Source organism: Asterias rubens, chromosome 14 (genome assembly GCF_902459465.1).
Source record: "Asterias rubens chromosome 14, eAstRub1.3, whole genome shotgun sequence".
NCBI classification, from domain to species: Eukaryota; Metazoa; Echinodermata; class Asteroidea; order Forcipulatida; family Asteriidae; genus Asterias; species Asterias rubens.
This window is the reverse complement of record NC_047075.1, coordinates 5,618,007-5,643,590: the sequence shown is the minus strand read 5'-3', so window position 1 is coordinate 5,643,590 and position 25,584 is coordinate 5,618,007. Positions and strand designations below refer to the sequence as shown.

Here is a 25,584-nt window from a genome sequence, read left to right as displayed (position 1 = left end):
ACAATGTATGCCAGTTGCTGAGGATCTCGACGTATGGGTGAGGTGCTGGCAACCTCTCACCTCCAAATTTTTTTCCTGTTATTTATTTACTTAGGTTATTTTTGAATGAGTATCTAATTTTATATATTTTTTTGCTCCTTGTGGTTTTGTTTAATTTTAATAATCTTTTTTTCTTCTTTGTGGTACATTTGTAAACGTATTTTTATTTTGTGTTAAGCGCTTTGAGGCCTCGCTTATGGTGCTATATAAATACTTTTTTATTATTATTTTTGTATTAGAGCAAGTTCGGGTGTGCACCATGGTTAACTAAAGGTTGACTATTTTGACTTGAACCCAGGCTGGCCGACCAATGGTTGACTACTGTGGTCGACAATTTGTAACCACCCTGATGACCATTGTTTGTTCCCGTGTTCCATTCTAACGTGTGTAAAGAACACAAGGGAACCAGTGACACTATGACAAAAACGTGGAAGGCGATGGAGTGTTGAATACCACGGTACGATGGTTGACTAGACTTTCAAACAAGTCATTTAAGTGAGTGCGTCACTGCGCATGAACGTTGCTGGTAATAGTGGTCAATCACAGGTCGACTAAATGTGCACACACGAACCTGCTCATAGTTATAAATGTAAAGTAATTTACAAAAAACAGGAAAATATTTGTTCAAAATTTAAGGTGATGAGAATCAATTGAAATAATAAGATATTATTGGTTTGAACTTACCTGTGTTTGTGTGTAGATCTGTAGTTTATGACACTCTTCAAGGTTGGGTGCAAATATTGACATAATACTGTCTTCAACTCCAATAACCTGTACTATCTCCTGATCACTCTCCATTCCCATAGCTTTAAATACTGCTACAATCGGAATATCCTGTAATATCCACATCATATCGTTATTCAAGAACATATCAACTACATGTAGGTCATCACTTGGTTAAAGGCAGTGTGGACACTATTGGTAATTACTTAAAATAATTGCTGGAGATAACAATGTCAAGAGTTCTCCACAAAAAGGCCAGTCAAATTTTTGTAATTAGTGTTCAAACATTACACTATTGGGCACACGGCCATTTTTTTGCGCGGTATGCCATTATTTTATGTAGCTTACCTTTTTACCTGGCATGCTTTAGAAGTTTGCGCAGGATAGTTCGGGAGCAAATTTTTGAACGGAACACTACTTCGAACTTACCCATGTAACCAATAGACATAAATTCTCTTCATACAGCATATTTCACAACAAGTGGTAAGAATTGTGGAAGAACAACTAAGATCACGCAGTGTTTAATTGTGCAGTGCAACACCCTGCCCCTTAGCAAAACAACACCCAATCAGACATGGCCTTAGTCACAAGACTGAGAATCTATTCTGTCTAATGAGTAAGTGGATATATTGAATTGACCAGAAAGCAAGCCAAGCAAAAGGACAGCAGATGAAAAGAGAATGTGACCTACCTCAGACATTGTATTATGCTTCAGATAGTGTCGCCCTTTCTTCAGGATAACATTGGTACGACTCTTTTTTTCATGAGTTGAACTGAAACAACAAAATAACAGTGAATGAATCGTTAATTAACTTTCTGTTTACCGATGAAACAAACGTTCAATGGCACACTGTGTCATGCAAAAACCTGCTGCTAATTTATTTACACACCATTAATATGGACTGAAGATTTGTGCATGCAATATGGACACATATCTGTACCAAAGTGAAATTATCTCAATGTTTTTGGAGTGCTGCTTTCCGTGGTCTACAGGCTGACGTACATGAATGATCCATAATTTGACTCCCTGGTCATAATGTTCTAGTATTGTCATTAACTATACTATGTATCATTAACCATACTTGTTATACCTTGGTTACAAAATGTAAAGTTTCATTGGTCGAGAACCAATCATGTGATGTGATACAAAAACGCATGTACCATGGCTGCATAGAGCAGATGGGAACATGAGTTTTGTTCACCTTGATCTTTCCCACCGTTGGTCAATTTCCAGCGCTGTGTACGAAACACGCCTGGTGATTTGACGCAACAGTGAAGAATTGTTTCTTATTTGAACAACTGTTCATCTGCTACGTAAACTCTGTAGTAGTTGAAAGTGATAACAGAACCTCGAGAAGAATACTTGAAATAATGTTATCAAGGTATAACGAAACAATTGTTGCACACTGTGGCGGGGGCCATGGGTTTTGTACACCCTCGGCTTCACCTCCGGTGCCATTTTCCCCCTCACGTTTACAAAACACCATGAACCCTGTCACAGCGTGCAACAAATGCATAATGTACCCTCATCCATGATGGTGCAGTTTGACTCCAACATCTAAAGGTTCTAACGTGATGCCTCATACATGTCATACAGATAGTGTTGAGGCTACCTCAGACCTGATACTCCACGGAGGCAACAAAGGGGATTGCCTTCATGCCCCCTGGTCATTGCCTTGGTGCCCTTCAAATGCTACAGTATTTACCAAGGAGAAAATGCCTTGGTGCCCTTGCCCTTTCAAAAACGAAGCATACATGCCTTCTACCTATGTAGAGTTGCATATAGGCATGTATTGACTAGTAAGTTAGCAGTACCTTGTAGGGTTGCATATAGGCATGTATTGACTAGTAAGTTAGCAGTACCTTGTAGGGTTGCATATAGGCATGTATTGACTAGTAAGTTAGCAGTACCTTGTAGGGTTGCATATAGGCATGTATTGACTAGTAAGTTAGCAGTACCTTGTAGGGTTGCATATAGGCATGTATTGACTAGTAAGTTAGCAGTACCTTGTAGGGTTGCATATAGGCATGTATTGACTAGTAAGTTAGCAGTACCTTGTAGGGTTGCATATAGGCATGTATTGACTAGTAAGTTAGCAGTACCTTGTAGGGTTGCATATAGGCATGTATTGACTAGTAAGTTAGCAGTACCTTGTAGGGTTGCATATAGGCATGTATTGACTAGTAAGTTAGCAGTACCTTGTAGGGTTGCATATAGGCATGTATTGACTAGTAAGTTAGCAGTACCTTGTAACATTGCAGGTAACACTCCCCTTCTTACTACCTATGTAGGGTTGCATATAGGCATGTATTGACTAGTAAGTTAGCAGTACCTTGTAACATTGCAGGTAACACTCCCCTTCTTACTACCTATGTAGGGTTGCATATAGGCATGTATTGACTAGTAAGTTAGCAGTACCTTGTAGGGTTGCATATAGGCATGTATTGACTAGTAAGTTAGCAGTACCTTGTAGGGTTGCATATAGGCATGTATTGACTAGTAAGTTAGCAGTACCTTGTAACATTGCAGGTAACACTCCCCTTCTTACTACCTATGTAGGGTTGCATATAGGCATGTATTGACTAGTAAGTTAGCAGTACCTTGTAACATTGCAGGTAACACTCCCCTTCTTACTACCTATGTAGGGTTGCATATAGGCATGTATTGACTAGTAAGTTAGCAGTACCTTGTAGGGTTGCATATAGGCATGTATTGACTAGTAAGTTAGCAGTACCTTGTAGGGTTGCATATAGGCATGTATTGACTAGTAAGTTAGCAGTACCTTGTAACATTGCAGGTAACACTCCCCTTCTTACTACCTATGTAGGGTTGCATATAGGCATGTATTGACTAGTAAGTTAGCAGTACCTTGTAACATTGCAGGTAACACTCCCCTTCTTACTACCTATGTAGGGTTGCATATAGGCATGTATTGACTAGTAAGTTAGCAGTACCTTGTAGGGTTGCATATAGGCATGTATTGACTAGTAAGTTAGCAGTACCTTGTAACATTGCAGGTAACACTCCCCTTCTTACTACCTATGTAGGGTTGCATATAGGCATGTATTGACTAGTAAGTTAGCAGTACCTTGTAACATTGCAGGTAACACTCCCCTTCTTACTACCTATGTAGGGTTGCATATAGGCATGTATTGACTAGTAAGTTAGCAGTACCTTGTAACATTGCAGGTAACACTCCCCTTCTTACTACCTATGTAGGGTTGCATATAGGCATGTATTGACTAGTAAGTTAGCAGTACCTTGTAACATTGCAGGTAACACTCCCCTTCTTACTAGATTCAACAATCATTCTATTCTTTGACAGCTGCTCTTGAATCAAGATGACTTTCTCAACACCTTTACATATGAAGTAACCTCCTGGATCTAAAGGACATTCATTTAACTTGGCTAACTCTGCTGGACTCTTCCCATTCAAGACACAGTTGGAACTTCGTAACATAATAGGCATCCTGTAAGAGAACAAATAGTACATTAGTATGTTACATGTAGGGGTAGTCACAACATCGTAAGTGACAAATTTCCTAATGTGTTAAGAAGTAGCAGTATTCAGGTAAACTGAGAGAAAATAAGCGCCTATTACATAAGGTTTGACAAACTATCACTTGGTGACCTACACCACCTAGTGGCTACTATAAGGAGCTGGAATGTAAATGATTGTACTGACCTTCCTATAGGTAAGTTATTCCTGATGACCCTCTGTGAGCCTCTTGTATATTCTACATCTACAGTAATTGGTGCGGAGTACGTCATATCACGTAGACGGCATTCATGAGGGGAGATTGGTTTGGTAATGTTGAAACTCTCCTCTACATCTGGTGTTCCAATATAGATATTCAGATATCTGCAATCAAAATAGTCATGTGTTATAAAGTCTTGTTCCCAATCCGTCACACACTTGCTTGTGGAATACTACAAGTTATTAGGTGAGGTTGGGTGTGATACAGACTATATCTAGTCTCGGAGTTTGTATCAGCAGGCCTGATTCTTCACAGAGGCAACAAAGGCAATTGCCTCCGTGCCTTGGTGCCCTTGAAATGCTCCAGTAGAAATTCACAATTTCCTCATAGAGTGCCCTTTACCAAAGAGAAAATGCCTTGGTGCCCTTGCCTTTTCACAAACGAAGCACACAGGCCTGTATCAGGCTTGGGCTGGATCGTCGCCTGCTACACACTCTGAGACTAGATGTAGTCCATATCACACCCTAAACTCAAACTAATAACGTTGCCTGCTACACACTCTGAGACTAGATGTAGTCCATATCACACCCTAAACTCAAACTAATAACGTTTTTATCAAAACAAGAGACACTCCAGTGCTCTCCTCAATTTATCTTTTGCACTTTGTATTCTTCGGGAATCGCATTGAAACGCTTTGTTTCAATTTTGTGAAGGTTGCCACCTACATTTCAACGTAGGAACTGACTTGTTTACCTGACACTAAAACGCCAACTTACAAAGTTGCTTTGCAACTATACTAATGCTCAATGAACACAACGCTTTAAGGGTTACTGATACATGTTTAGGGAGTATGATACGAGACTATACTAATGCGCAATGAACACAACGCTTTAAGGGTTACTGATACATGTTTAGGGAGTATGATACAAGACTATACTAATGCTCAATGAACACAACGCTTTAAGGGTTACTGATACATGTTTAGGGAGTATGATACAAGACTATACTAATGCTCAATGAACACAACGCTTTAAGGGTTACTGATACATGTTTAGGGAGTATGATACAAGACTATACTAATGCTCAATGAACACAACGCTTTAAGGGTTACTGATACATGTTTAGGGAGTATGATACAAGACTATACTAATGCTCAATGAACACAACGCTTTAAGGGTTACTGATACATGTTTAGGGAGTATGATACGAGACTATACTAATGCTCAATGAACACAACGCTTTAAGGGTTACTGATACATGTTTAGGGAGTATGATACGAGACTATACTAATGCGCAATGAACACAACGCTTTAAGGGTTACTGATACATGTTTAGGGAGTATGATACAAGACTATACTAATGCTCAATGAACACAACGCTTTAAGGGTTACTGATACATGTTTAGGGAGTATGATACAAGACTATACTAATGCGCAATGAACACAACGCTTTAAGGGTTACTGATACATGTTTAGGGAGTATGATACAAGACTATACTAATGCTCAATGAACACAACGCTTTAAGGGTTACTGATACATGTTTAGGGAGTATGATACAAGACTATACTAATGCTCAATGAACACAACGCTTTAAGGGTTACTGATACATGTTTAGGGAGTATGATACGAGACTATACTAATGCTCAATGAACACAACGCTTTAAGGGTTACTGATACATGTTTAGGGAGTATGATACGAGACTATACTAATGCTCAATGAACACAACGCTTTAAGGGTTACTGATACATGTTTAGGGAGTATGATACGAGACTATACTAATGCTCAATGAACACAACGCTTTAAGGGTAACTGATACATGTTTAGGGAGTATGATACGAGACTATACTAATGCGCAATGAACACAACGCTTTAAGGGTTACTGATACATGTTTAGGGAGTATGATACAAGACTATACTAATGCTCAATGAACACAACGCTTTAAGGGTTACTGATACATGTTTAGGGAGTATGATACAAGACTATACTAATGCTCAATGAACACAACGCTTTAAGGGTTACTGATACATGTTTAGGGAGTATGATACAAGACTATACTAATGCTCAATGAACACAACGCTTTAAGGGTTACTGATACATGTTTAGGGAGTATGATACAAGACTTATCAGGTAGTTGAAAAGCCAATCATAATTGCACATTTCACTCTTTGGGTATGACAAGTAGCTCTTCTTCAGGCCCGAGTTGGATTTGGGACATAGAACAGCTTTAGGGAAGTAAGAACATACGTAGGGAAATGATATCGTTCTGATATACAATGTAGTTTACAGGCATACTTCACGAAGGCAATAAAGACGATTGCATCCATGCCCCCCCCTGGTCATTGCCTTGGTGCCCTTGAAAAGCTTTTTCCTCATGCCATGCCCTTTCAAAAACAAAGCACACAGGTCTGAGTTTAGCTAAGCCCCTTAAGACAAAGCACACAGGTCTGAGTTTAGCTAAGCCCCTCAAGACAAAGCACACAGGTCTGAGTTTAGCTACATGTAAGCCCCTCAAGATGAATTCCCCCCAAAGATTGGTTTGAAATCTAAACACACATACTCTGCTAATCTTCCTGTCATCTGCAACATCAACAAAAGTGTTAAAGCAGACCATGTCTTGGTCCAAACCAGTTATATATTGAGATCACAAGCATCAGATCGTAAACGAGACCAAGGCTGAGAACTTGAGAAGTGCAACTTGTTGATTTGAGACAATACTTGAGACCCATTATCATTCAGCTGATTATGGGTCTCAGATCAATAGGGTACATTCATTATTGCAGCACAACATCTAGAGATAAAACTTACTTCATATAGAAGTTAGGATCTGCATCACTCACTATCTTCTCATTGGCCATCATTATCTTCTTGATCTAACAACCAAACAAGGAGGATACAAAAACAAATATTACAAATACTCTCAAATAAAAATCACATGAATGTACTGAAATTAATCAATCAATCAATGTTTGTTTACACACATAAATCAAAACAAACAACTTGATTAGTTAACAGAAACTCTTGAATCCATTCATTGTGAATGTTTATTTAAAACTTCAGTAAAGATGCTCATTTTACTTCCAAATGGATGAAAGTCGAGAACAAACTCGTGTGGGCCATTTCACCATTACACTAGTGGCTTCATCAGACTGGCCATTTCACCATTACACTAGTGGCTTCATCAGACTGGCAACTCATCACAGCTGGTTTTCTCTTTTTTAAAATATGTAGATCAGAGACAACAATAGAGAATGTGATGAGCTGGTTGTAAATGTAACACACAATGTATTGGAATCAGTAAAATGAAAATCTTTACTGAATAGACTGAAACTGTATGGAGGTATGACCCATAAAGGCAAAAGCCTGTACATGTTGTAGGCTGGGATGCCTTATATACAAACCAACAAATAAAAGATAGAAAGTAAATCAGTAATTATTTAATCAATCAATAGATTAATAACAGATCAAAATGAGACAGGTAACAAGTGCAATAAACGAACACCCCCCCCCCCAAAAAAAAAACCCCAAGGGAATCAATGTGTGGTGAAGAGGTTTTCAATTAGTGGTTTAAACTCGCCGAGGCCTGGTTCTTGATAATTTTACGGATATGGTCAAAAACATCAACACTTTTTGGTCAAAAAGTAAAATAATGAAAAAATTATAATTGTTCAATGATTTCTTTCAACACAACACCCCTCCAGCTATGAAATGGTGAGGCCCTCGGGTAAACAACTCCTTATAAGGAGATTGCTGTGATGTGGCACAACTGTTCCAGCCATTGCTCTAGACCAATAGGAATGAAGAAACTGTCTTATAAGCACAGGTGCAAGTTTGCGTGTCACGCCCATGTTTCAACACTTTTTACTGGTGTTATGTATATCATCCGTTCAAACACACCAACATGATGCCCTCTTGACCAATCAGAGTGGATAAACTGTCTTAGGTATTTATGAATGTACAATAAAGACAAATAATATGAATACACAGGATGGTCAGTTATTGACTGTTTATTTTACCTCAATATTGATGAAGTAATTGAAGGAGTCGATATGCTGTCTCACCAAACCCCGTACCTTCAGAAAGGCTGGTAGTAACTTCCATTTCTCCTGCAACAGGACCAACAAAACAAGTAAAACTTAGGTTTTGGAGTCTTCAAATTTGACCAAAAAGTTCAACAATATTCAAACAAAACCTGAGAGATTGAACTAACAATGGAAACATGTTGACTTAACCCAATGTACATGAAAGAATGTATATTTCAAACAAACGTTTCTAAACTATAATTAGGGAGTCCAGCACTTTTTGCATTTTTCTAGACAACCCCAACAAGTTTGATACATTGGAAAGAGGATAGCAAAAGCAACCCAATGGTGTTTATTTCGTTTCAATAGCTTATAGAATGGGGAGTTATGCTCATTTAAACGTGGCAGAGGGATGTTTTGAGTCTGTCAGTTTCTTACTGATTTAAAGGGCGAGGAAACTGCTCCGGATTTATTAATCAAGAGCATTTCAGACATAATAAATTTGACATAATTGATTTCGGTATTCATTTCCAATGGGAAACTAGGTAAAAATGGTGTCGTATTTACATATTATAAAGACAGTGGACACTAATGGTTATTGTCAAAGACTACTCTTCACAGTTGGTGTGTCTCAACATATGCAAACAATAACAAAGCTGTGAAAATTTGATCTCAATCGGTTGTCGAAGTTGCAAGATAATAATGAAAGAAAAAAGCACCCTTGTCACACAAAGTTGTGTGCTTTCAGAGGCATGATTACAAGACCTCGAACTCTAAATGTGAGGTCTCCAAATCAACTTTGTGGAAAATTACATCTTGCTCGAAAACTACATTACTTCAGAAGAATCAGAGTATGTAGAGTGAGCCATTTCTCACAATGTTTTATACTATCAACCTCTGCCAATTACTCGGTACCAAGTTAGGTTTTATGCTAATAATTATTTTGAGTAATTACCAATAGCATCCACTGCCTTTAATTTCGTTATTGTTAGTACGCCCGATAATGTCAAAATTTTTAGGGGTAGCACTAAATACCAACTCACGACCCCTCACAACAACTCACAACAACAATTTTTAAATGCACTTTATTAAAAGAACATTTGAACATAACTCAATCGTTCAATATATGCACAAGAGTCATATGCACATAAAATCACTTTCAAACTGGTGAAAAAATTGTATTTTTAATTGTAAAATTGTTACAATTAAAACTACAATTTTGTAGTATGAAAGTGATTTTAGGTGCATGTTTTACTCCTAGAACTATTTCGGTTTTGTTCCGCTATCGTCTCCCGTAACCTCATAGGTTTATATCTCTCACACCATGACAATGATGGTTCAATGAATTTGGGAATCACAAATCTTCCATTTTTTTTTTTAATCTTGCCAAAATTAGGCTCTATGTGTCCTTTGATATCTCATTGTCCCCGGGGATGACCAGAGAATCCACTCTGCAATCTCAAAAATTGTTAAAAAATGATAAATTCTTACCGTAATTAAGTCCCCAACCACTTTGTTTTACCACTACACTGATTGTCCCCGAACTGCCGAAAGCATCGCGAAGTCACGACACGTGACGATCGTGCGCTTATATTTTTTTTCCTCAGGACAAACATTGAGAATTATCTGCACATGTTTTCCCTAGAAAGAAAAAATACCCGATCCGTGCTTTGTGTACAAAACATATAGACACGCGTCTGGGAACCAAGATGAAAAAGAAGAAAAACGAAGAAGAGATTTGTGATTCCAAAATTCATTGAACCATCATTGTCATGGCGTGAGAGATATAAACTTCTGAGGTTATGGGAGACGATAGCGGAACAAAACCGAAATAGTTCTAGAGTAGGTGTAAATATGTATATGACTCTTCTGCATATATTTAACGGTTGACTTATGTTCAAATGTTCTGTTAAAGTGCATTTAAAAATTGTTGTCGTGAGTTGTTGGTATTTAGTGTGAAAAAAGGAGTACAGCGCCCCAGTTACTGGGTCTAAGTTACACAGTCCCACCATTAGCCCAGGTTGGACTCCTCCGTTGCAGGCAACGCGACGGATTCCAGGGTTATAAAGGTCCCGTACCATTGCGAAAAATCTTCAAAAATCAGTTAAAAATATTTTTACTTTTACTTTTACAATTACGGCACTAAACTCAAAGCCATGCGCACTTTAGCTCACACTATCAATTGGTACACAATCAATGATCATGATGATCACATCGCCTGTACAGAACTTTGGCTTATTTTTGGCAATTATTAATTGTCAGGTGTGAACTTATTGAAAATGAAGGGGGAAAAAAAAAGTACATGAACGGAATTCTCAAATCAGGTAAAAAATAATTAGTCAAATTTGTGTTTCTTCTTCTTCTTCTTCTTCCGTGAAAGTACAGTCCACCATCTGGTGTATTGCGTACTGTCGTAGTTGTGTGCATGCGAGGGTGTAGACATATACAGTGCAGTGCAGTGCATTGTAAAGAACCTTTATACCAAGGACGTCAGTGCAGTAGCACTGACCGACGTCCTACCAGGCAGGGCTATCCCACCATCATCATCAGTCACCATGTCAATTGTCATGCATGTCAAAAATCCATCAGGGATACAGATAACAAAAACACACGAGCTCAACAACCTCCACGAATCATCAAAGTCAAACACACGAGCTCAACAACCTCCACGAATCATGATTTACCTCCACTGTTTTTATAGGTGCCGCTAGATGTGCCTTGTCAATGTTGCCTGAAGGCTGTGAATCTTCCTTCTCTACCCCCATGATGATTTCTGCATCAAATGAATCCTAGAAACAGAGAATGTCGTCATCGACTGTACTGTAATTCATGCTCTCGTTATGGGCGCAGCCATCTTTATTAAAGACAGCCTTAACAAAATTAAGTTATTAGACATATTGAAAAAGTGTCTTATTTTTAAAATAATTACAAGAAGTAGATTAAATTTTATCTAAGTTAAGAATTGGCATTTTTAAAGAGCACTTTAACAAATATTTTGTTAAAGTTAAGGTTATAAAAGAGATTTGTAAATAAATAACTTTTACTAAGTGTCTCAATCCGACAGTTGTTTACTGTGTGGTCAGTGTAGTGTGTGGTCGGTCGGACGAAGGTGGAGAAAAGGTGTTCTGCCTGTCAGTGTAATCGGACTTTGTGTAAGTTTCTATACCTTCCTCCATCATGGATTCATGCACCTACTCCCTTGGCCTTGACGTCTTGAGCAATACTATAGAGGAGGTCGTAGCGTCATATATCGTAGGAGGTCCTGTTTTCGAGGTGTCCCTAAAATCGTGGCAAATCTTTTACCTCTCTGTGCGCGATGTAAACAGTCCCTAGATACAAATTGTGTGGTTTTATTTGCCAAGCAAAGAGTCTCCTCTCCCTTGACCAAAACTTAGAAACACGTATGGTTCCACTAGTCATTTGCACTTGTAAATGCAAAAAGTTTGGTATTTTAGGCATTTCTACAACTTGGGTACAAAAATATGTCATAATGTTGAGGCCATATAAAAATATTTGCCCACCGAAAAAGTTTCATCAAACACTATTTCAATTCACAATTCATGATGATCAAAATCATGTGACTGAATGTTTTGCTGAGCATTCTTGAAAAAAAATACAGAGGCTTAAAGAAGCCATGTGCCTTATATCATTTTCTAATATTTTTTGAGATTTTTATTTTGTAACCCTGGTATCAATACTATTATTAATATTAAAATTTAAACATCAGCTCGTTGATTCAATTATCACTGTTTATTTATACGCTTTATTATAAATATTAAGAAAAAAACATAATAAAAAAAATAATAAAAAAAATCAGATTTGGAAGCCAGTAATTATTCACACTTTTTATATATTTTTTTATTTTTTAAATTTTTTGCAAGTTACCATGGTAATTTAAAAAATTTAATAAAAAAATATTTTGAATAAAATGAAGGCAACTGCTGGCTATACAGTCATACATAGAGTCTCAAAGAACACTTGTAGTCACTGCAGATGTTTCTTCCATGTATGGCTTCACCGGGAAACCATACTTTCTCGTTTGCCGTGAAAACAGGAAAAACTCAAAACAAATGGGGCCAGTTGAAGTCATTGAAGATCGGTGTGTGGTGTGAACATTTCAATGTCCATCAAGTTTTAATACATGTTTGCATACTTCATATTAACAAATGAAGATAATTAGGGCATCGGTTGATATATGGCATCATTATTTTTTTTCCAATTCAAAGCAAAAGGCATAATAGCGTGAAAACTGGTAAGCAGAGGATACATTATCGACCCTCATATGTTTTCGGTCCCCAACTTTGATTCCCGTTTACCGCGAGATTGTGCAAGCTGCACCGGTGACAGAAGCTATGCAGTTTACTCACGGTCTGTATTTTCATCAGGCTTAATCATGATGAGAAAAAAGTTTCCTGTCGTTGGTTATAAATGCTCAAACATTTATAAAATGATTGATTTTTGGTACTAATCACTAGTGCATTATTATGCCAACATTCAAATGAGTCAAAGAAACATCATCCAACCTCGAAAGTTCAAAACAAAATTACTATCTGCTAGATTGAGTTTCATTCTGCTTTAGTCACTAGATGGATCACGTGAGGTGGTTACTATTTGGGATTCTATGGTGTGCAAATGTGGGGAAAATATTAAAATATTTAAGTGAAAATTATAATTTTTTTTATATTTTTTTATTTACTGCATACTGTAATAAATTCTGATAAGCGTAATAAATATTAAGTCTACGTTAAAGAGAAAGTATCATAGATTGGTTTCTTATCTCCTGAAACCAAACATTACTGGTCTGAAATGGGGGAAAACAGATTGTTATGAAGTGTGTTTCAAGGGGAGTGGGGGTGTTTTACTTTCATGCCTTATGATATCTCTGGATTCTTATAGTAGCCTAAATGCCTTAGGACAAAAATGTAATTAAATTTGTTAAGTAGTGATTGAATAATATTTTTGATTTATTTTGCACGCCATACTAGGTTCTGAATATTCAATAAAATACCAACCAATGAAAGGTGTGAAAACATATGACGTTGCTCCAATGTCGTGCATGCATAAGCACTGTTAATGGCGGACTGTCTCTCGCAACATAAAACCAAAACTTAAAAAATTTCGACACACCATGAAGTGTAAGTGTTATTATTAAAAAATTGGATAGATGATTTGAAAAAAAAAAATTAGTTTTTGATTGTGAACAATTTTCCTGTTATCCTACTGAAAACACATGACACCAGGATATAGGGTCTTTGAGTATCCTACTGAAAACACATGACACCAGGATATAGGGTCTTTGAGTATCCTACTGAAAACACATGACACCAGGATATAGGGTCTTTGAGTATCCTACTGAAAACACATGACACCAGGATATAGGGTCTTTGAGTCATGTTTCTTGTGAGTTTCAGTTTCAGTTAATAGGGAATCAATGTAACATCAAAGGAATTGTAAGTTAGAAATTAAGAAATAAATAGTTGTTTGATAAGATTAATAGGGAATCAATGTGTGGTGAAGAGGTTTTCAACTAGTGGTTTAAACCCGCCGAGGCCTGGTTCTTGATAATTTTACCGAGACGAAGTCAAAGTAAATTATCAAGAACCAGGCCTCGGCGGGTTAAAACCACTTCACTAGTTGAAAACCGATTCAACACACTTTGATTCCCATTCATAAATACCTTTTCGCTCAAAACCATCAACACTTTTTGTCAAAAAGTAACATAAATGCAAAAGTGATAATTTTTCAATGATTTCTTTCAACACAACACCCCTCCAGCTATGAAATGGTAAAGCCCTCGGGTAAACAACTCATGTGCGTGTCGCTTATCGCGTGATGTGGCACAACTGTCCTCGACCAAAAGAAATAAAGAAACTGTCTTAAAAGCACAGGTGCAAGCTCGCGTGTCACGCCCATGTTTGAACACTTTTTACTGGTCATTATCAAAGGTTTAAACACCCCCACGTGACGCACTCTCCACCAATAGGCATAGCGAAACTGTCTTAGGTATTTATGAATGAACAATAAGCATTGACATTAAATTCATGAAACTGTGGGGGACCCATACAAAAGAGGCAAAGCTTGTAAGGTGATCCGTTTGCCTAGCCCCACTTGTTTGGCTAAGGCTAGCTGAATCCTTCAGCAAGGATTCAGCTAGCCTTGGCCACACAAGTGGGGCTACCCTTTGCCACAAGCAGCACAAATTTTGCTAAACTGGGATGGGTGCAGCGTGGCGTCACGACAGCGGAGACCAAGAGGTTGAAAAATCCAACACAACTAGGTGCAGGTTAAAAAGCTAGAACTATATGAGTATGAGGTTCGTTCCGCTATTGTCTCCTTCACTTTCGTGGAGACGATACACTTTTCTTTGTATAACTTTATTAAAATTATGCCTAATAAGATTATAGAGGCAAGTGCCCGGTTAAGTACCAAGTACCACAAGTAGAGTTTTCCCTGTTGACATTGTTTGTTATAGAACAAATTATCACATGTATGGTTATCTCTTATATTTTTCTTTATCCATCAACAAACACTTTGTTTTGCATTTTCCACCAACCTAGTTAATGAATGTATTTTATGTTAGTTTCTACCAGACATTGTCATTAGCTATTTAGGAATGACTGTTTTTGTGGCATTTTTAAAGGCTCGGACATTAAATTGGTAATTACTTGAAATAATTGTTTAACTTAAAAACTTACTTGGTAACTAGCAATGGACAGCGGTTGATAATTTAAAACAGTGAGAATTACTAAAATTGCTAAATTACTAAAATTGAAGTAATCTTTCAATAACTTCAATTAGTTTCTTTTTTTCTTTCATAGAAAGATGCGTCGATCTGTCATGTCTGTAAGGATTCCTAAAGAGCTGAGTAGGCTTGAGACTGACCCACCTCCTGGAGTGTCATGTGGGATCAAGAAGGATTCTATACAACAGCTTCAAGCACGTAATAAACAAATACCACCCTCCCCACTCCCCCAATCATAACCACTATAAGGGTCCCTCTACATACCCTGCCAAATGCAACAAAATGCAACAAGGGGTTTTGTTGCATTGTGCAAGCATGTTTTTTGTGTTAGGACTGATCGAGCAAGGGTGTTTGCCCTGCAACAGTATGCACAGAAGTGCAGTGGTGACTTGTAACTGTTGTTTGAAGACACTGGACACTATTGGTAATTGTCAAAGAGTCTTCTTACTTGGTGTATCTCAACATTATATGCCTAAAATAACCAACCTGTGGAAATTTCAGCTCAATTGGTCGTCGAAGTTGCGAGATAACTATGAAAGAAAAAAACACCCTTGTCTCACGAAGTTGTGTGCTTATACATGTAGATGCTTGATTTCGCGACCTTAAATTCTAAATCTGAGGTCTCATATCAAATTTGTGGAAAATTACATTGTTCTCGAAAACTACTTCACTTCAGAGGGAGCCGTTTCTCACAATGTTTTATAGTATCATCGCCTCCCCATTACTCGTTACGAAGTAAGGTTTTATGCTTAAAGCTATTTTGAGTAATTACCAATAGTGTCCACTGCCTTTAAATGGTTAACTGTTACTACAGTCTTTTGAATATGGTTTGAATTAGGATTCTTACCTTATATTACATCCCACTTTTCAATACTTTTTCGCATAAAAGATATTATGAATACCCATTATTAAATACCTTGGACGGTTTCAAGTCTCTGATTGGTCCAAACTCGGTCACGTGTGGGAGTGTTAACGGTGGTATAAAGACTGGCTTTGGGAAAAAAGCGAATAAGTGGCCACTAAATCAGCATACATTGTGTAAACCTTGCGCATTGCACTGTATCGCACGCTTATTTATGTCCCTGTAAGCGCACGCGCACTGAAACTGTATCAATTTTGAGTGCGCCCGTGTAACATGTGCGCGCGTATAAACTGACGCCGAGCTTATGCGCGCGTTTTAATGCACAAGGAACAGCTATCGTCCAATCATTTGCCTCCTTTGACCCCAGTGAAGGCGCTGAACCATGCGCTGAACAGATCATTATTTAAAAGAGTCACTGGTCTCAAAGATCAGTAATGTGATTAATGCACGAAAGAGATGGGAACCATCAAAAGCTCAAATATGGCCCCTGAACATGTCTGGGAGTACTGCCGAGAGAAAAGTCACAAAATTTTGACAATTTTATCCGTTTAATTCGCTAAAATAGGTATTTAGTAATGGGAATAACAGTGTTCGTACCCGGTCTTCACTTCGTGGTAATGACCTTGGTTGGTGGCTGGCGCTGTTAACGGACCTCGCCTCCGGCTCGGTCCGTTAACAGCGCCAGCCACCAACCCGGTCATTACCACGCAGTGAAGACCGGGTACTTGCACTGTTATTCCCAAATTATAAGTTGTTCAGGTACTATTCAATATAATTCAATATAAGAATGACATCTAAAAAAAATGCCAAATGCACAAGATTACAATAACTAACCATTTTGGTGCATTTTGTTACATTTGTTCTGTTTCAGGATTAAGAGTAAAATCCTCTTTTAGAGCTTACGATTAGTTTCATAATACTAGCACAGGACGCAAATGTGTGAGACAATCCTACCAATCCTGTCAGTCTGTCAGTGCATTCTGGACTTCAATCTCCCATCCTCTTACTTTTATCAAACACATTTCAGTCTTTTTCTTGTCAGTGCTGTAACAATGTGTTGATTTCTTGCAGAGATAATTGGAGCTGATAGTTCGCCATATTCAGATGGAGTTTTTGATCTGGAAGTTCAAGTTCCTGACAAGTAAGATTTGATGCATTTGCAGTATGATAGGATTGATCTCGTGTCAGAACTGCGTTATAAAGACACTGGACACCTTTGGTTAAATGATTAAAGTAACATTACAGAATTGGTTTTTGCTAACAAAACAGTTGCTGGCAGTGTTAGCACTTTATGTAATCCACCATATACATAAACTGACAAACCTGTATAAGTTTGAGATCGATCGGCCATCTGGGTCATGAGAGAATAGTGAAAAACCGATTACAAATTTGGCATCGATGCCAAAATAAAAATGAATAAAATGCTCACTGAGCAATAAACTTCAAACGCGAAGTTAGATTATTTATTTCTCATCAAATATGAAATTTCAGACAGAAATAGTTCAAGGGGTGCTTTCAACTATCATCATCATTAGGCCATGTAAGTTTTATGTAAATCTGTGAACTTCTCGATTTTAAAAATCCCTATTCTTCTGTTATCTGGAGCAGTGCACATTATAAATCCCTATTCTTCTGTTATCTGGAGCAGTGCACATTATAAATCCCTATTCTTCTGTTATCTGGAGCAGTGCACATTATAAATCCCTATTCTTCTGTTATCTGGAGCAGTGCACATTATAAATCCCTATTCTTCTGTTATCTGGAGCAGTGCACATTATAAATCCCTATTCTTCTGTTATCTAGAGCAGTGCACATTATAAATCCCTATTCTTCTGTTATCTGGAGCAGTGCACATTATTATACACATAATGAATGTTTATGAGTGCAATGGTGCGAATATGTTCATGAGTTGAAAGATGGAATGTTCTATTCAACGAGGCGGAGCCGAGTTGAATGGAACATTCCAGCTTTCAACGAATGAACATTTTCGCACCATTGCACGAATGAAAAACATTCATTATTTGTTTTATATAACATCCAAGTAGAGCTTTGTCATTTTGATTGAAAGATACAACTTTCAAAACAAACAAAGCGTAGGCCTACAATTTTTAATTGTAGAAGCCGAATGCTAGTAATTTTACTAATATGCCTTGCAGTAACACTGCTGCGTTACGACACGCGCACGCAGTGATGTTTTTACTCAGCTTTTTCGTTCCATCCGAAAAGTACCATTGCACGCTGGCAGCGTGCAATGGTACTTTTCGGATGGAACGAAAAAGCACGGTGAGTGACTCAGCGTGTATTGGTACTTTTATTTGCTATCACGTGACAGACAATCCTCCAATCAAATGGCAAGGATCTGCTTGGGTGTTATATAAAAATCCCTATTCTTCTGTTATCTGGAGCAGTGCACATTATAAATCCCTATTCTTCTGTTATCTGGAGCAGTGCACATTATAAATCCCTATTCTTCTGTTATCTAGAGCAGTGCACATTATAAATCCAGCTTCTGTTATCTAGAGCAGTGCACATTATAAATCCCTATTCTTCTGTTATCTGGAGCAGTGCACATTATTATACACATAATGAATGTTTATGAGTGCAATGGTGCGAATATGTTCATGAGTTGAAAGATGGAATGTTCCATTCAACGAGGCGGAGCCGAGTTGAATGGAACATTCCAGCTTTCAACGAATGAACATATTCGCACCATTGCACGAATGAAAAACATTCATTATTTGTTTTATATAACATCCAAGTAGAACTTTGTCATTTTGATTGAAAGAAACAACTTTCAAAACAAACAATTTCAACTGTAGAAGCCGAATGCTAGTAATTTTACTATGCCTTCTTGCAGTAACACCTGCTGCGTTACCAAAGACACGCGCACGCAGTGATGTTTTTACTCAGCTTTTTCGTTCCATCCGAAAAGTACCATTGCACGCTGGCAGCGTGCCAGCGTGCAATGGTACTTTTCGGATGGAACGAAAAAGCACGGCGAGTGACTCAGCGTGCAATGGTACTTTTATTTGCTATCACGTGACGGACAATCCTCCAATCAAATGGCAAGGATCTGCTTGGGTGTTATATAAAAATCCCTATTCTTCTGTTATTGCAGTTACCCAATGGAGCCACCTAAAGTCTGGTTCCTGACTCCTATTTATCATCCCAACATAGACACAGCTGGCAGGATCTGTCTAGATCTACTCAAGATGCCACCTACAGTAAGTTAACTCTACATCTATGGTAGACCCAGTTACATTGTACATAAGTCATGTTCGCTTCATGGAGTTATTTTGGGTGAACTAACCGAGCAAATGGGTAACTTCACCGTTTTAAGTCCAGTACAAACAGACCAGGAATTTTCCCTCCCAAGTAACCTAGGGAGCGCCTCAAAAGTTTGAATGGTTCGAACGTTCCGCTGAAATAATGTACAACCTCGTTCCAGTGGGCATACAGCAACAATCCTCTGGGAACACGCAAATGGTCCGTGGGAATTATGTAGTATGCTCAGCGGAACGTTCCGCTGGGAATACACAGGCATACTCTGTTGTAGGAACGTTCCTGTGGATCGCTCCGTCAAGCACGCAGCGGGTAACCCAATCACGAATCAGCACAAGGTCGAGGAAGAGCAGTTAATTAAAGCCTATTAATTTATCAATTAATCCTAGATTGTCCACGAATGCTATTGCAAAATGTATTTAAGTTTATTTTAGGCCTAATTCCGCTATTATCGTTTTGCCATGATATATCGATGTTGAATTATACTTAGTTTTAAAATGAAACAAAAAATTACCTCTACAGTGTTGTTGTACAATAGACAATGATAGACTGACATGAAACCAAAAACGGGTTGAAACAACAAAACCCAGTTGCGAATCTTCCCATGTGGGAATACAGTATGCTTTCTTTGTTCCCACAGGATCGCTGACTGGGAACTCGCTACCGGTCCGCGAAGCAAATGCGCTGTTCCCACTGAGAACTTGTATAGTTCCCACGGATCGCTCCCACGGGCATATAGCCGTTCCGACCTTTGAGACGCTCCCTTTCCTGACTTGAATGTTGCACGTATTTCTGATGTTATATTTAAGCTATTTCACGGCACTGCATGGAAACCTCTAGGAATATTGATTATTGCAAAATATGAAATATGAGGCTTATGCTAAGACTAGGCTACATGTACAGTACATATATTTCTGTTAATTACTTGGATTATGGTGTCACTGCCTGGAAAAAAAAAATCCCGTCAGTTTTTTGGGGAAAAAAACAATTCAAATCACAAACAGATTCTGTCACCACTTTTGCACTTGGTTTTACATATCTTATTTTACTTTGTAAATTAAATAATTTATTTTACGTCCAATGCCACTGATCGTGTGTAAAACAATCAGATTGTTGTTTATGTACATCCACACGCATGTGAGCAACACTGTGTTATCACTATTTTGCCTGTTGTGTGTTTCAGTAGTGTTTGTTTGACATCAACCCATTGTAAACATTTACAAGATCATTTTAAAGATACTTTTGATTATATTACAGTGGTACGTGCAAAATTCTTTATAAATTACATGTAAACCTAAAGATGAGCAAAACAACTGCAGTTATTATTACCTATTTTTGTGTTGTTTTCCTTGGCAGGGTGGATGGAAGCCTAGTCTGAGTATTGCTACGTTGTTGACATCTATACGGCTATTAATGTCACAGCCTAATGCTGATGATCCACTCATGGCAGATATTGTAAGTTCCATTTTATTTTCAATACATCTCTTCAAAGAATCGTTGCAGTACCTGATGCTAAAACATACAATGTAGCATTTGAACTGCCTCTATAGCTTCTGGGCAATCTTGATAGTCTATTTGGTGACACTGCTCTAGATGTACAAAGGCCGTGGGTTCATAGCCCTACTGAGTATATATGCATAGTGATGTTGGCTGTGGGTTCATAGCCCTACTGAGTATATATGCATAGTGATGTTTTCATAGAGCTCTGGAAAGTACTGAGTATACAGTGAACACACATCGTCATGATCGGTGTCTAGGCCTATGGGTAAACAAAACATATTTGTTCTTTATCCCTAATGCATATTTCCATTTATGAAATCTCTACATTAATTACTCCTCCATCAGCACTTGTTACCATTTTTGTATTTCTTCACTGTACATCTATTTTGTAAAACTGTATTTGAAAATATTAATTTACGTTTAAAGACAGTGGACACTATTGGCAATTGTCAAAGACCAGTCTTCTCACTTGGTGTATCTCAACAAATATATCTCAAACAAACCTGTGAAAATTTGAGCTCAATCTGTCGTTGAAGTTGCGAGATAATAATGAAAGAAAAAAACACCATTGTCACACGAAATTGTGTGCTTTCTGATGCTTGATTTAATTATTCTCGAAATCTACGTCACTTTAGAGGGAGCTGTTTCTCACAATGTTTTATGCTATCAATCTCTCCCCATTACTCGTAATCCAGAAAGGTTTTATGATGATAAATATTTTGAGTAATTACCAATAGTGTCCACTGCCTTTAAATTTGCCAGGTAAAGAACACATTAACCCCAGGCATAACAATATTTGGTGTTTAAATAAAACCATTTGGCTTGTCTTGACATTAGTCCAGGTCTTTCTGCAGTTATATTTACATGTACTACCCCATTGTAAATACATTCATGTTCAGTGTTTCATATGGACTGGCAATGAGGTCAATATTGCACATCTCCCCCCCCCCCCTCTCCCCAGGGACTTTGACTGAACAAAAGAGACCGAGGGGAAATGGGCGTATAACTAGTGACTGAATAATGCCAGTCCTTACATGTTTGTGTTTTATAACACACTAAGAAAATAATTTTTTTCAGGGTTTTTCCTACTTGTTTTACTCCAATTCCCCGGATTCAGTTTTTTAGTTGTTGTTCACAGTTCACATCATGAGAGGGCCCTGTAACCAGTCAAAAACTATTTAAGCCTATTGCCTGCTCCGAGAACTATTTCCAGCAGACATGGGCGCGTGATAACTAGCGCATGACATATTGCCATGCAGCTATCTCAGGGTGGCGCAAATCTCATGCACTGGACTATTATAGTTCACCCATGTGAACGTGTTTCAGCCAACCAGAACAAGCAAGAGTTGTGACATAAAAGATACACCTCTTGCTTGTTCTGTAATCTGGTCAGCCGAAACATTGACACATGGGGTGAACTATAGTCTAGTGATTATTCGGATACCGCTGGCCAACTATCCGAAATTAACCGGATATTCAAATAGTTTTTTTCGCCGCTAGAGGGCGCTATAAAAAAAAAAAAAAATTTTTTTTTTGTTTTTTACCGCTAGAGGGCGCTGTTCGTTTGTAAATGAGATCGTATGGGCGGATTGATATCAGTTTTAGGCAGTGTTACTCGGTTCATTCATAAAAATAACCGGATCTAATTTAAAGATGGCGATTTGCTTTTTCTTTTGATCATGATTGACTCTACATGAAGGAAAACTTTCGTATTCTTTGAACAAATTACGTCAGAAATGTCATTGTTTTAACTCGTCACGCAGGTGAGCATAGTTAAATACTTAATTTAAGCTGTTTTATGCTGTCTTAATAGAAGTTTCATAAGGACTCAGACAAAACATTCCTATCAGTTGTCGCCCGACAGCCGCGGATATTCGGATATTAAAAGAATATCTGGTTACTTGGTTGTAATTACAGAACTATCCGGTTTATAAATAGGTATTCGCACCCTATGCGGATATCCGGTTTAGAAAAAAAAGGCATTTGCGGTTACGGATAGGAAAACCTAATCGCCATTAACCGGATATTTGAATAATTCGCCCAGGCCTACTAGTGATCGGGTTCGCGTGTTTTGCAGGAATAGTGCCCGCCAGGCACTAGTCTTTGAAAATAGTGCCTGGTTACAGCGCCCTCTCTTGACGTGAACCGTGAACAGCAACTACAAAATTTCCTTTTTTTCCAGATTTCTGTTGTTATTTCACATTCATAAATACCTCAGACAGTTTTGCTATGCCTATTCAGTATTGGTGGAGAGCACGTCACGTGGGTGTGACCAGTAAAAAATGTTGAAACATGGGCGTGACACGCGAGCTTGCACCTGTGATAATAAGACAGTTTCTTCATTCCTATTGGTCGAGAGCAACGGCCGGGACAGGTCCACATCACGCGATACGCGCACAGCATTCCCCTATAATAAGGAAGTGTTTACCCGAGGGCGGCGGAGGGCCTTACCATGAGGGGTGTTGTGTTGAAAGAAATCATTGAACAATTATATTTTTTGCATTTATTTTACTTTTTGACCCAAAGTGTTGATTTTTTTTACCAAAAAGGTATTTATGAATGGGAATCAAAGTGTGTTAAATCGGTCTTCAACTAGTGGTTTAAACCCGCCGAGGCCTGGTTCTAGATAATTTACCTCGACTTCCGCCTCGATAAAATTATCAAGAACCAGGCCTCGTTGGGATTAAACCACAAGTTGAAAACCTCTTTACCACACATTGATTCCCTTATTAAAGACTGTGGTGTGTTATAAAACACATACCGGTACATTATTGACAGGTATAATTGGGTACTTAGTGTCCGTCTATTGTCCCTCGGGCCTACCCCTTGGGCCTGTGAGTGACCAGAAGAGGGGCCTTTTTCCTCCCCTCTTCCTGGCCACTCAAAGTCCCTCGGGGGAATAGTTGTACACTAGTCATGCTAGTTACGTACCTCATTGCCAGTCAATCAGAAGAACATGTGTTTCAATATTCCAGAGCTACCATTGTAGTAGAACCTTAATGTACATTAAAATCCACAACTTCCACTTCAGTTATGGTCAATCTGTATTGACACTTTGATTGATACAGTATGCAAAATGTGACTTGAGTGTGTTTTGTTTCTTGTAGTCTGCTGAATTCAAGACAAACCGTGCCCTGTTTGAGCAGAAAGCTAAGGAACATACACTGAAACATGCATCACAACAAAGCTCAGTAAGTACACTAGTTTATTTATTAATCAAGTTGAAAAGGTGTTTCTGCAGTATACAGTTTGCTAATACAGTATACGCTGCCCTTTCACACGCCAACTTAACAGCACTGGACACTGTTGGTAATTACAATGTACTCAGAATAAGTGTTAGCATAAAAACTTACTTGGTTACAAACAAGTGACCTTTTTGCGACTCCCATCAGACACAGTGTTCACAAACCAATGGTTGAAAATGTCAATTGTTCCATTTTACAAATATGGCAGTCATGGAAGTGTACATGTTTGTATCAATCTTTGATATGAAGGAAAGATCTCAGAACTTGGTTTTATGTAAAAAGTAAAGTTACCCCTCGATCTTCAAGTTGACATGATTCCATTTTGCAAGTGAGCCATTTCTCAAGCAAAGCTAAAAAAATTCAAAAACTTCTGAAGATACATGTATGCAGTGTGTGGTATCACCATGTAGGGTGTCGTTGCTGAGCTGATAAGAGCACCGAACTCAAGCTTTGGTGTTTCTTTTCAGCAGAGTGTGGGTTCGAATCCCGGTCGTGACACTTTTGTCCCTGAGCAAGACACTTAACTACATGTATACATGTAATTGCCTCTCTCCACCCAGGGGTAAATGGGTACTTGTGAGGGCAGAGATGGTTCTTGTGATTGATTTAGCCGAGTAGCGCAGATTTGTTACACAGGCTGTATACAGTTTAAGGAATGATTTAAGGCCCAGTGACCACGGGTAATAATGTGGAAATTGCTTTGAGAAGCCCTGCGGGTTGGAAAAACGCTATATAAAAACTGGTTATTATGAGATTGTTTAAAGAACCGATTGTATTTTGATGTTTTTCATTCGTTACTGCAGGCTTGTAGTACACGTCAGAATGCCTCATCTGCTGAACATCAGTCAAATGAGGGCGACCAATCAGAATCTTCTTCAGATGATGACAGTGACCAATCAGAATCCTCATCTGATGAGAGTATCTCGTTACCAGACAAACTTGCCAAGAGGAAATCCTCTCAGTGTCCCGATGATTCCATGGATACTAAGAAACTCAGAGCAGATAATCCCTGAGTGTCAGGTCAATGTAGTATTATGTCACGACAGAGCAGATACAAACAGTGGGCTCGAATAACCAATTGTATACACAATCCCTTTAACACATTATTATGATGGGGGCAAATTTCAATGGTTTTCACCTAATTGTGATAGTGTCATGGCTGAGCTGTTAAGAGCACCGAATTCAAACTTTGGTGTTTCTGATCAGCAGAGTGTGGGTTCGAATCCCCAGCCGTGACACTTGTGTCCTTAAGCAAGACACTTCACCATTGCTTTGTCCTTTGGATGGGACATAAAGCCGTTGGTCCCATGTGTTGTGTACTGCATGTAAAAGAACCCAGTGCACTTATGGAAAAGAGAAGGGGTTCGCCCCGGTGTTCCTGGTCCGATCGGCAGCAAATTGCGCCATAGCACCTTGTAAAACATGGTGGTATCAGAAATAGGTCTCATAACTCAAACGTAGTCCCACATCT

At 38.4% G+C, this 25,584-nt stretch overlaps 2 protein-coding genes across 6 annotated transcripts in view; one reads left to right on the top strand and one right to left on the bottom strand.

Annotated features, from left to right (window-relative positions):
• The window catches only part of LOC117299225 (DNA-directed RNA polymerase III subunit RPC2-like), a 43,806-nt gene extending 32,059 nt beyond the window's left edge, over positions 1–11,747 (bottom strand). Inside the window, exons 1-8 of one of the 4 annotated variants that reach the window (XM_033782690.1) lie at positions 11,649–11,747; positions 11,167–11,271; positions 8,477–8,566; positions 7,269–7,333; positions 4,449–4,625; positions 4,024–4,233; positions 1,454–1,535; positions 724–873 (exon numbers count right to left, since the gene is read on the bottom strand). In XM_033782690.1, the coding sequence (XP_033638581.1) occupies positions 724–873; positions 1,454–1,535; positions 4,024–4,233; positions 4,449–4,625; positions 7,269–7,333; positions 8,477–8,566; positions 11,167–11,247 (855 nt within the window). In that variant the 5' untranslated portion in view covers positions 11,248–11,271; positions 11,649–11,747. Of the gene's footprint in view, positions 1–723; positions 874–1,453; positions 1,536–3,009; positions 3,039–4,023; positions 4,234–4,448; positions 4,626–7,268; positions 7,334–8,476; positions 8,567–11,166; positions 11,324–11,526; positions 11,605–11,648 lie in introns of those variants that run through there. The other 3 variants (XM_033782691.1, XM_033782689.1, XM_033782692.1) reach the window with 3 other exon arrangements.
• On the top strand, positions 11,556–25,337 carry LOC117299226 (ubiquitin-conjugating enzyme E2 T-like). 2 transcript variants are annotated; one of them, XM_033782693.1, is made up of 7 exons: positions 11,556–11,634; positions 15,301–15,422; positions 17,158–17,227; positions 19,205–19,310; positions 20,725–20,823; positions 23,976–24,059; positions 24,917–25,337. In XM_033782693.1, exons 2-7 carry the CDS (start codon positions 15,305–15,307, stop codon positions 25,124–25,126), a joined length of 687 nt encoding a protein of 228 aa, XP_033638584.1. In that variant the 5' UTR covers positions 11,556–11,634; positions 15,301–15,304; the 3' UTR covers positions 25,127–25,337. The 2 variants fall into 2 exon arrangements, with proteins under 2 accessions (XP_033638584.1, XP_033638585.1); XM_033782694.1 differs by lacking the exon at positions 11,556–11,634 and having other exon boundaries at positions 15,306–15,418.
• Positions 25,338–25,584: the final 247 nt, after the last annotated feature.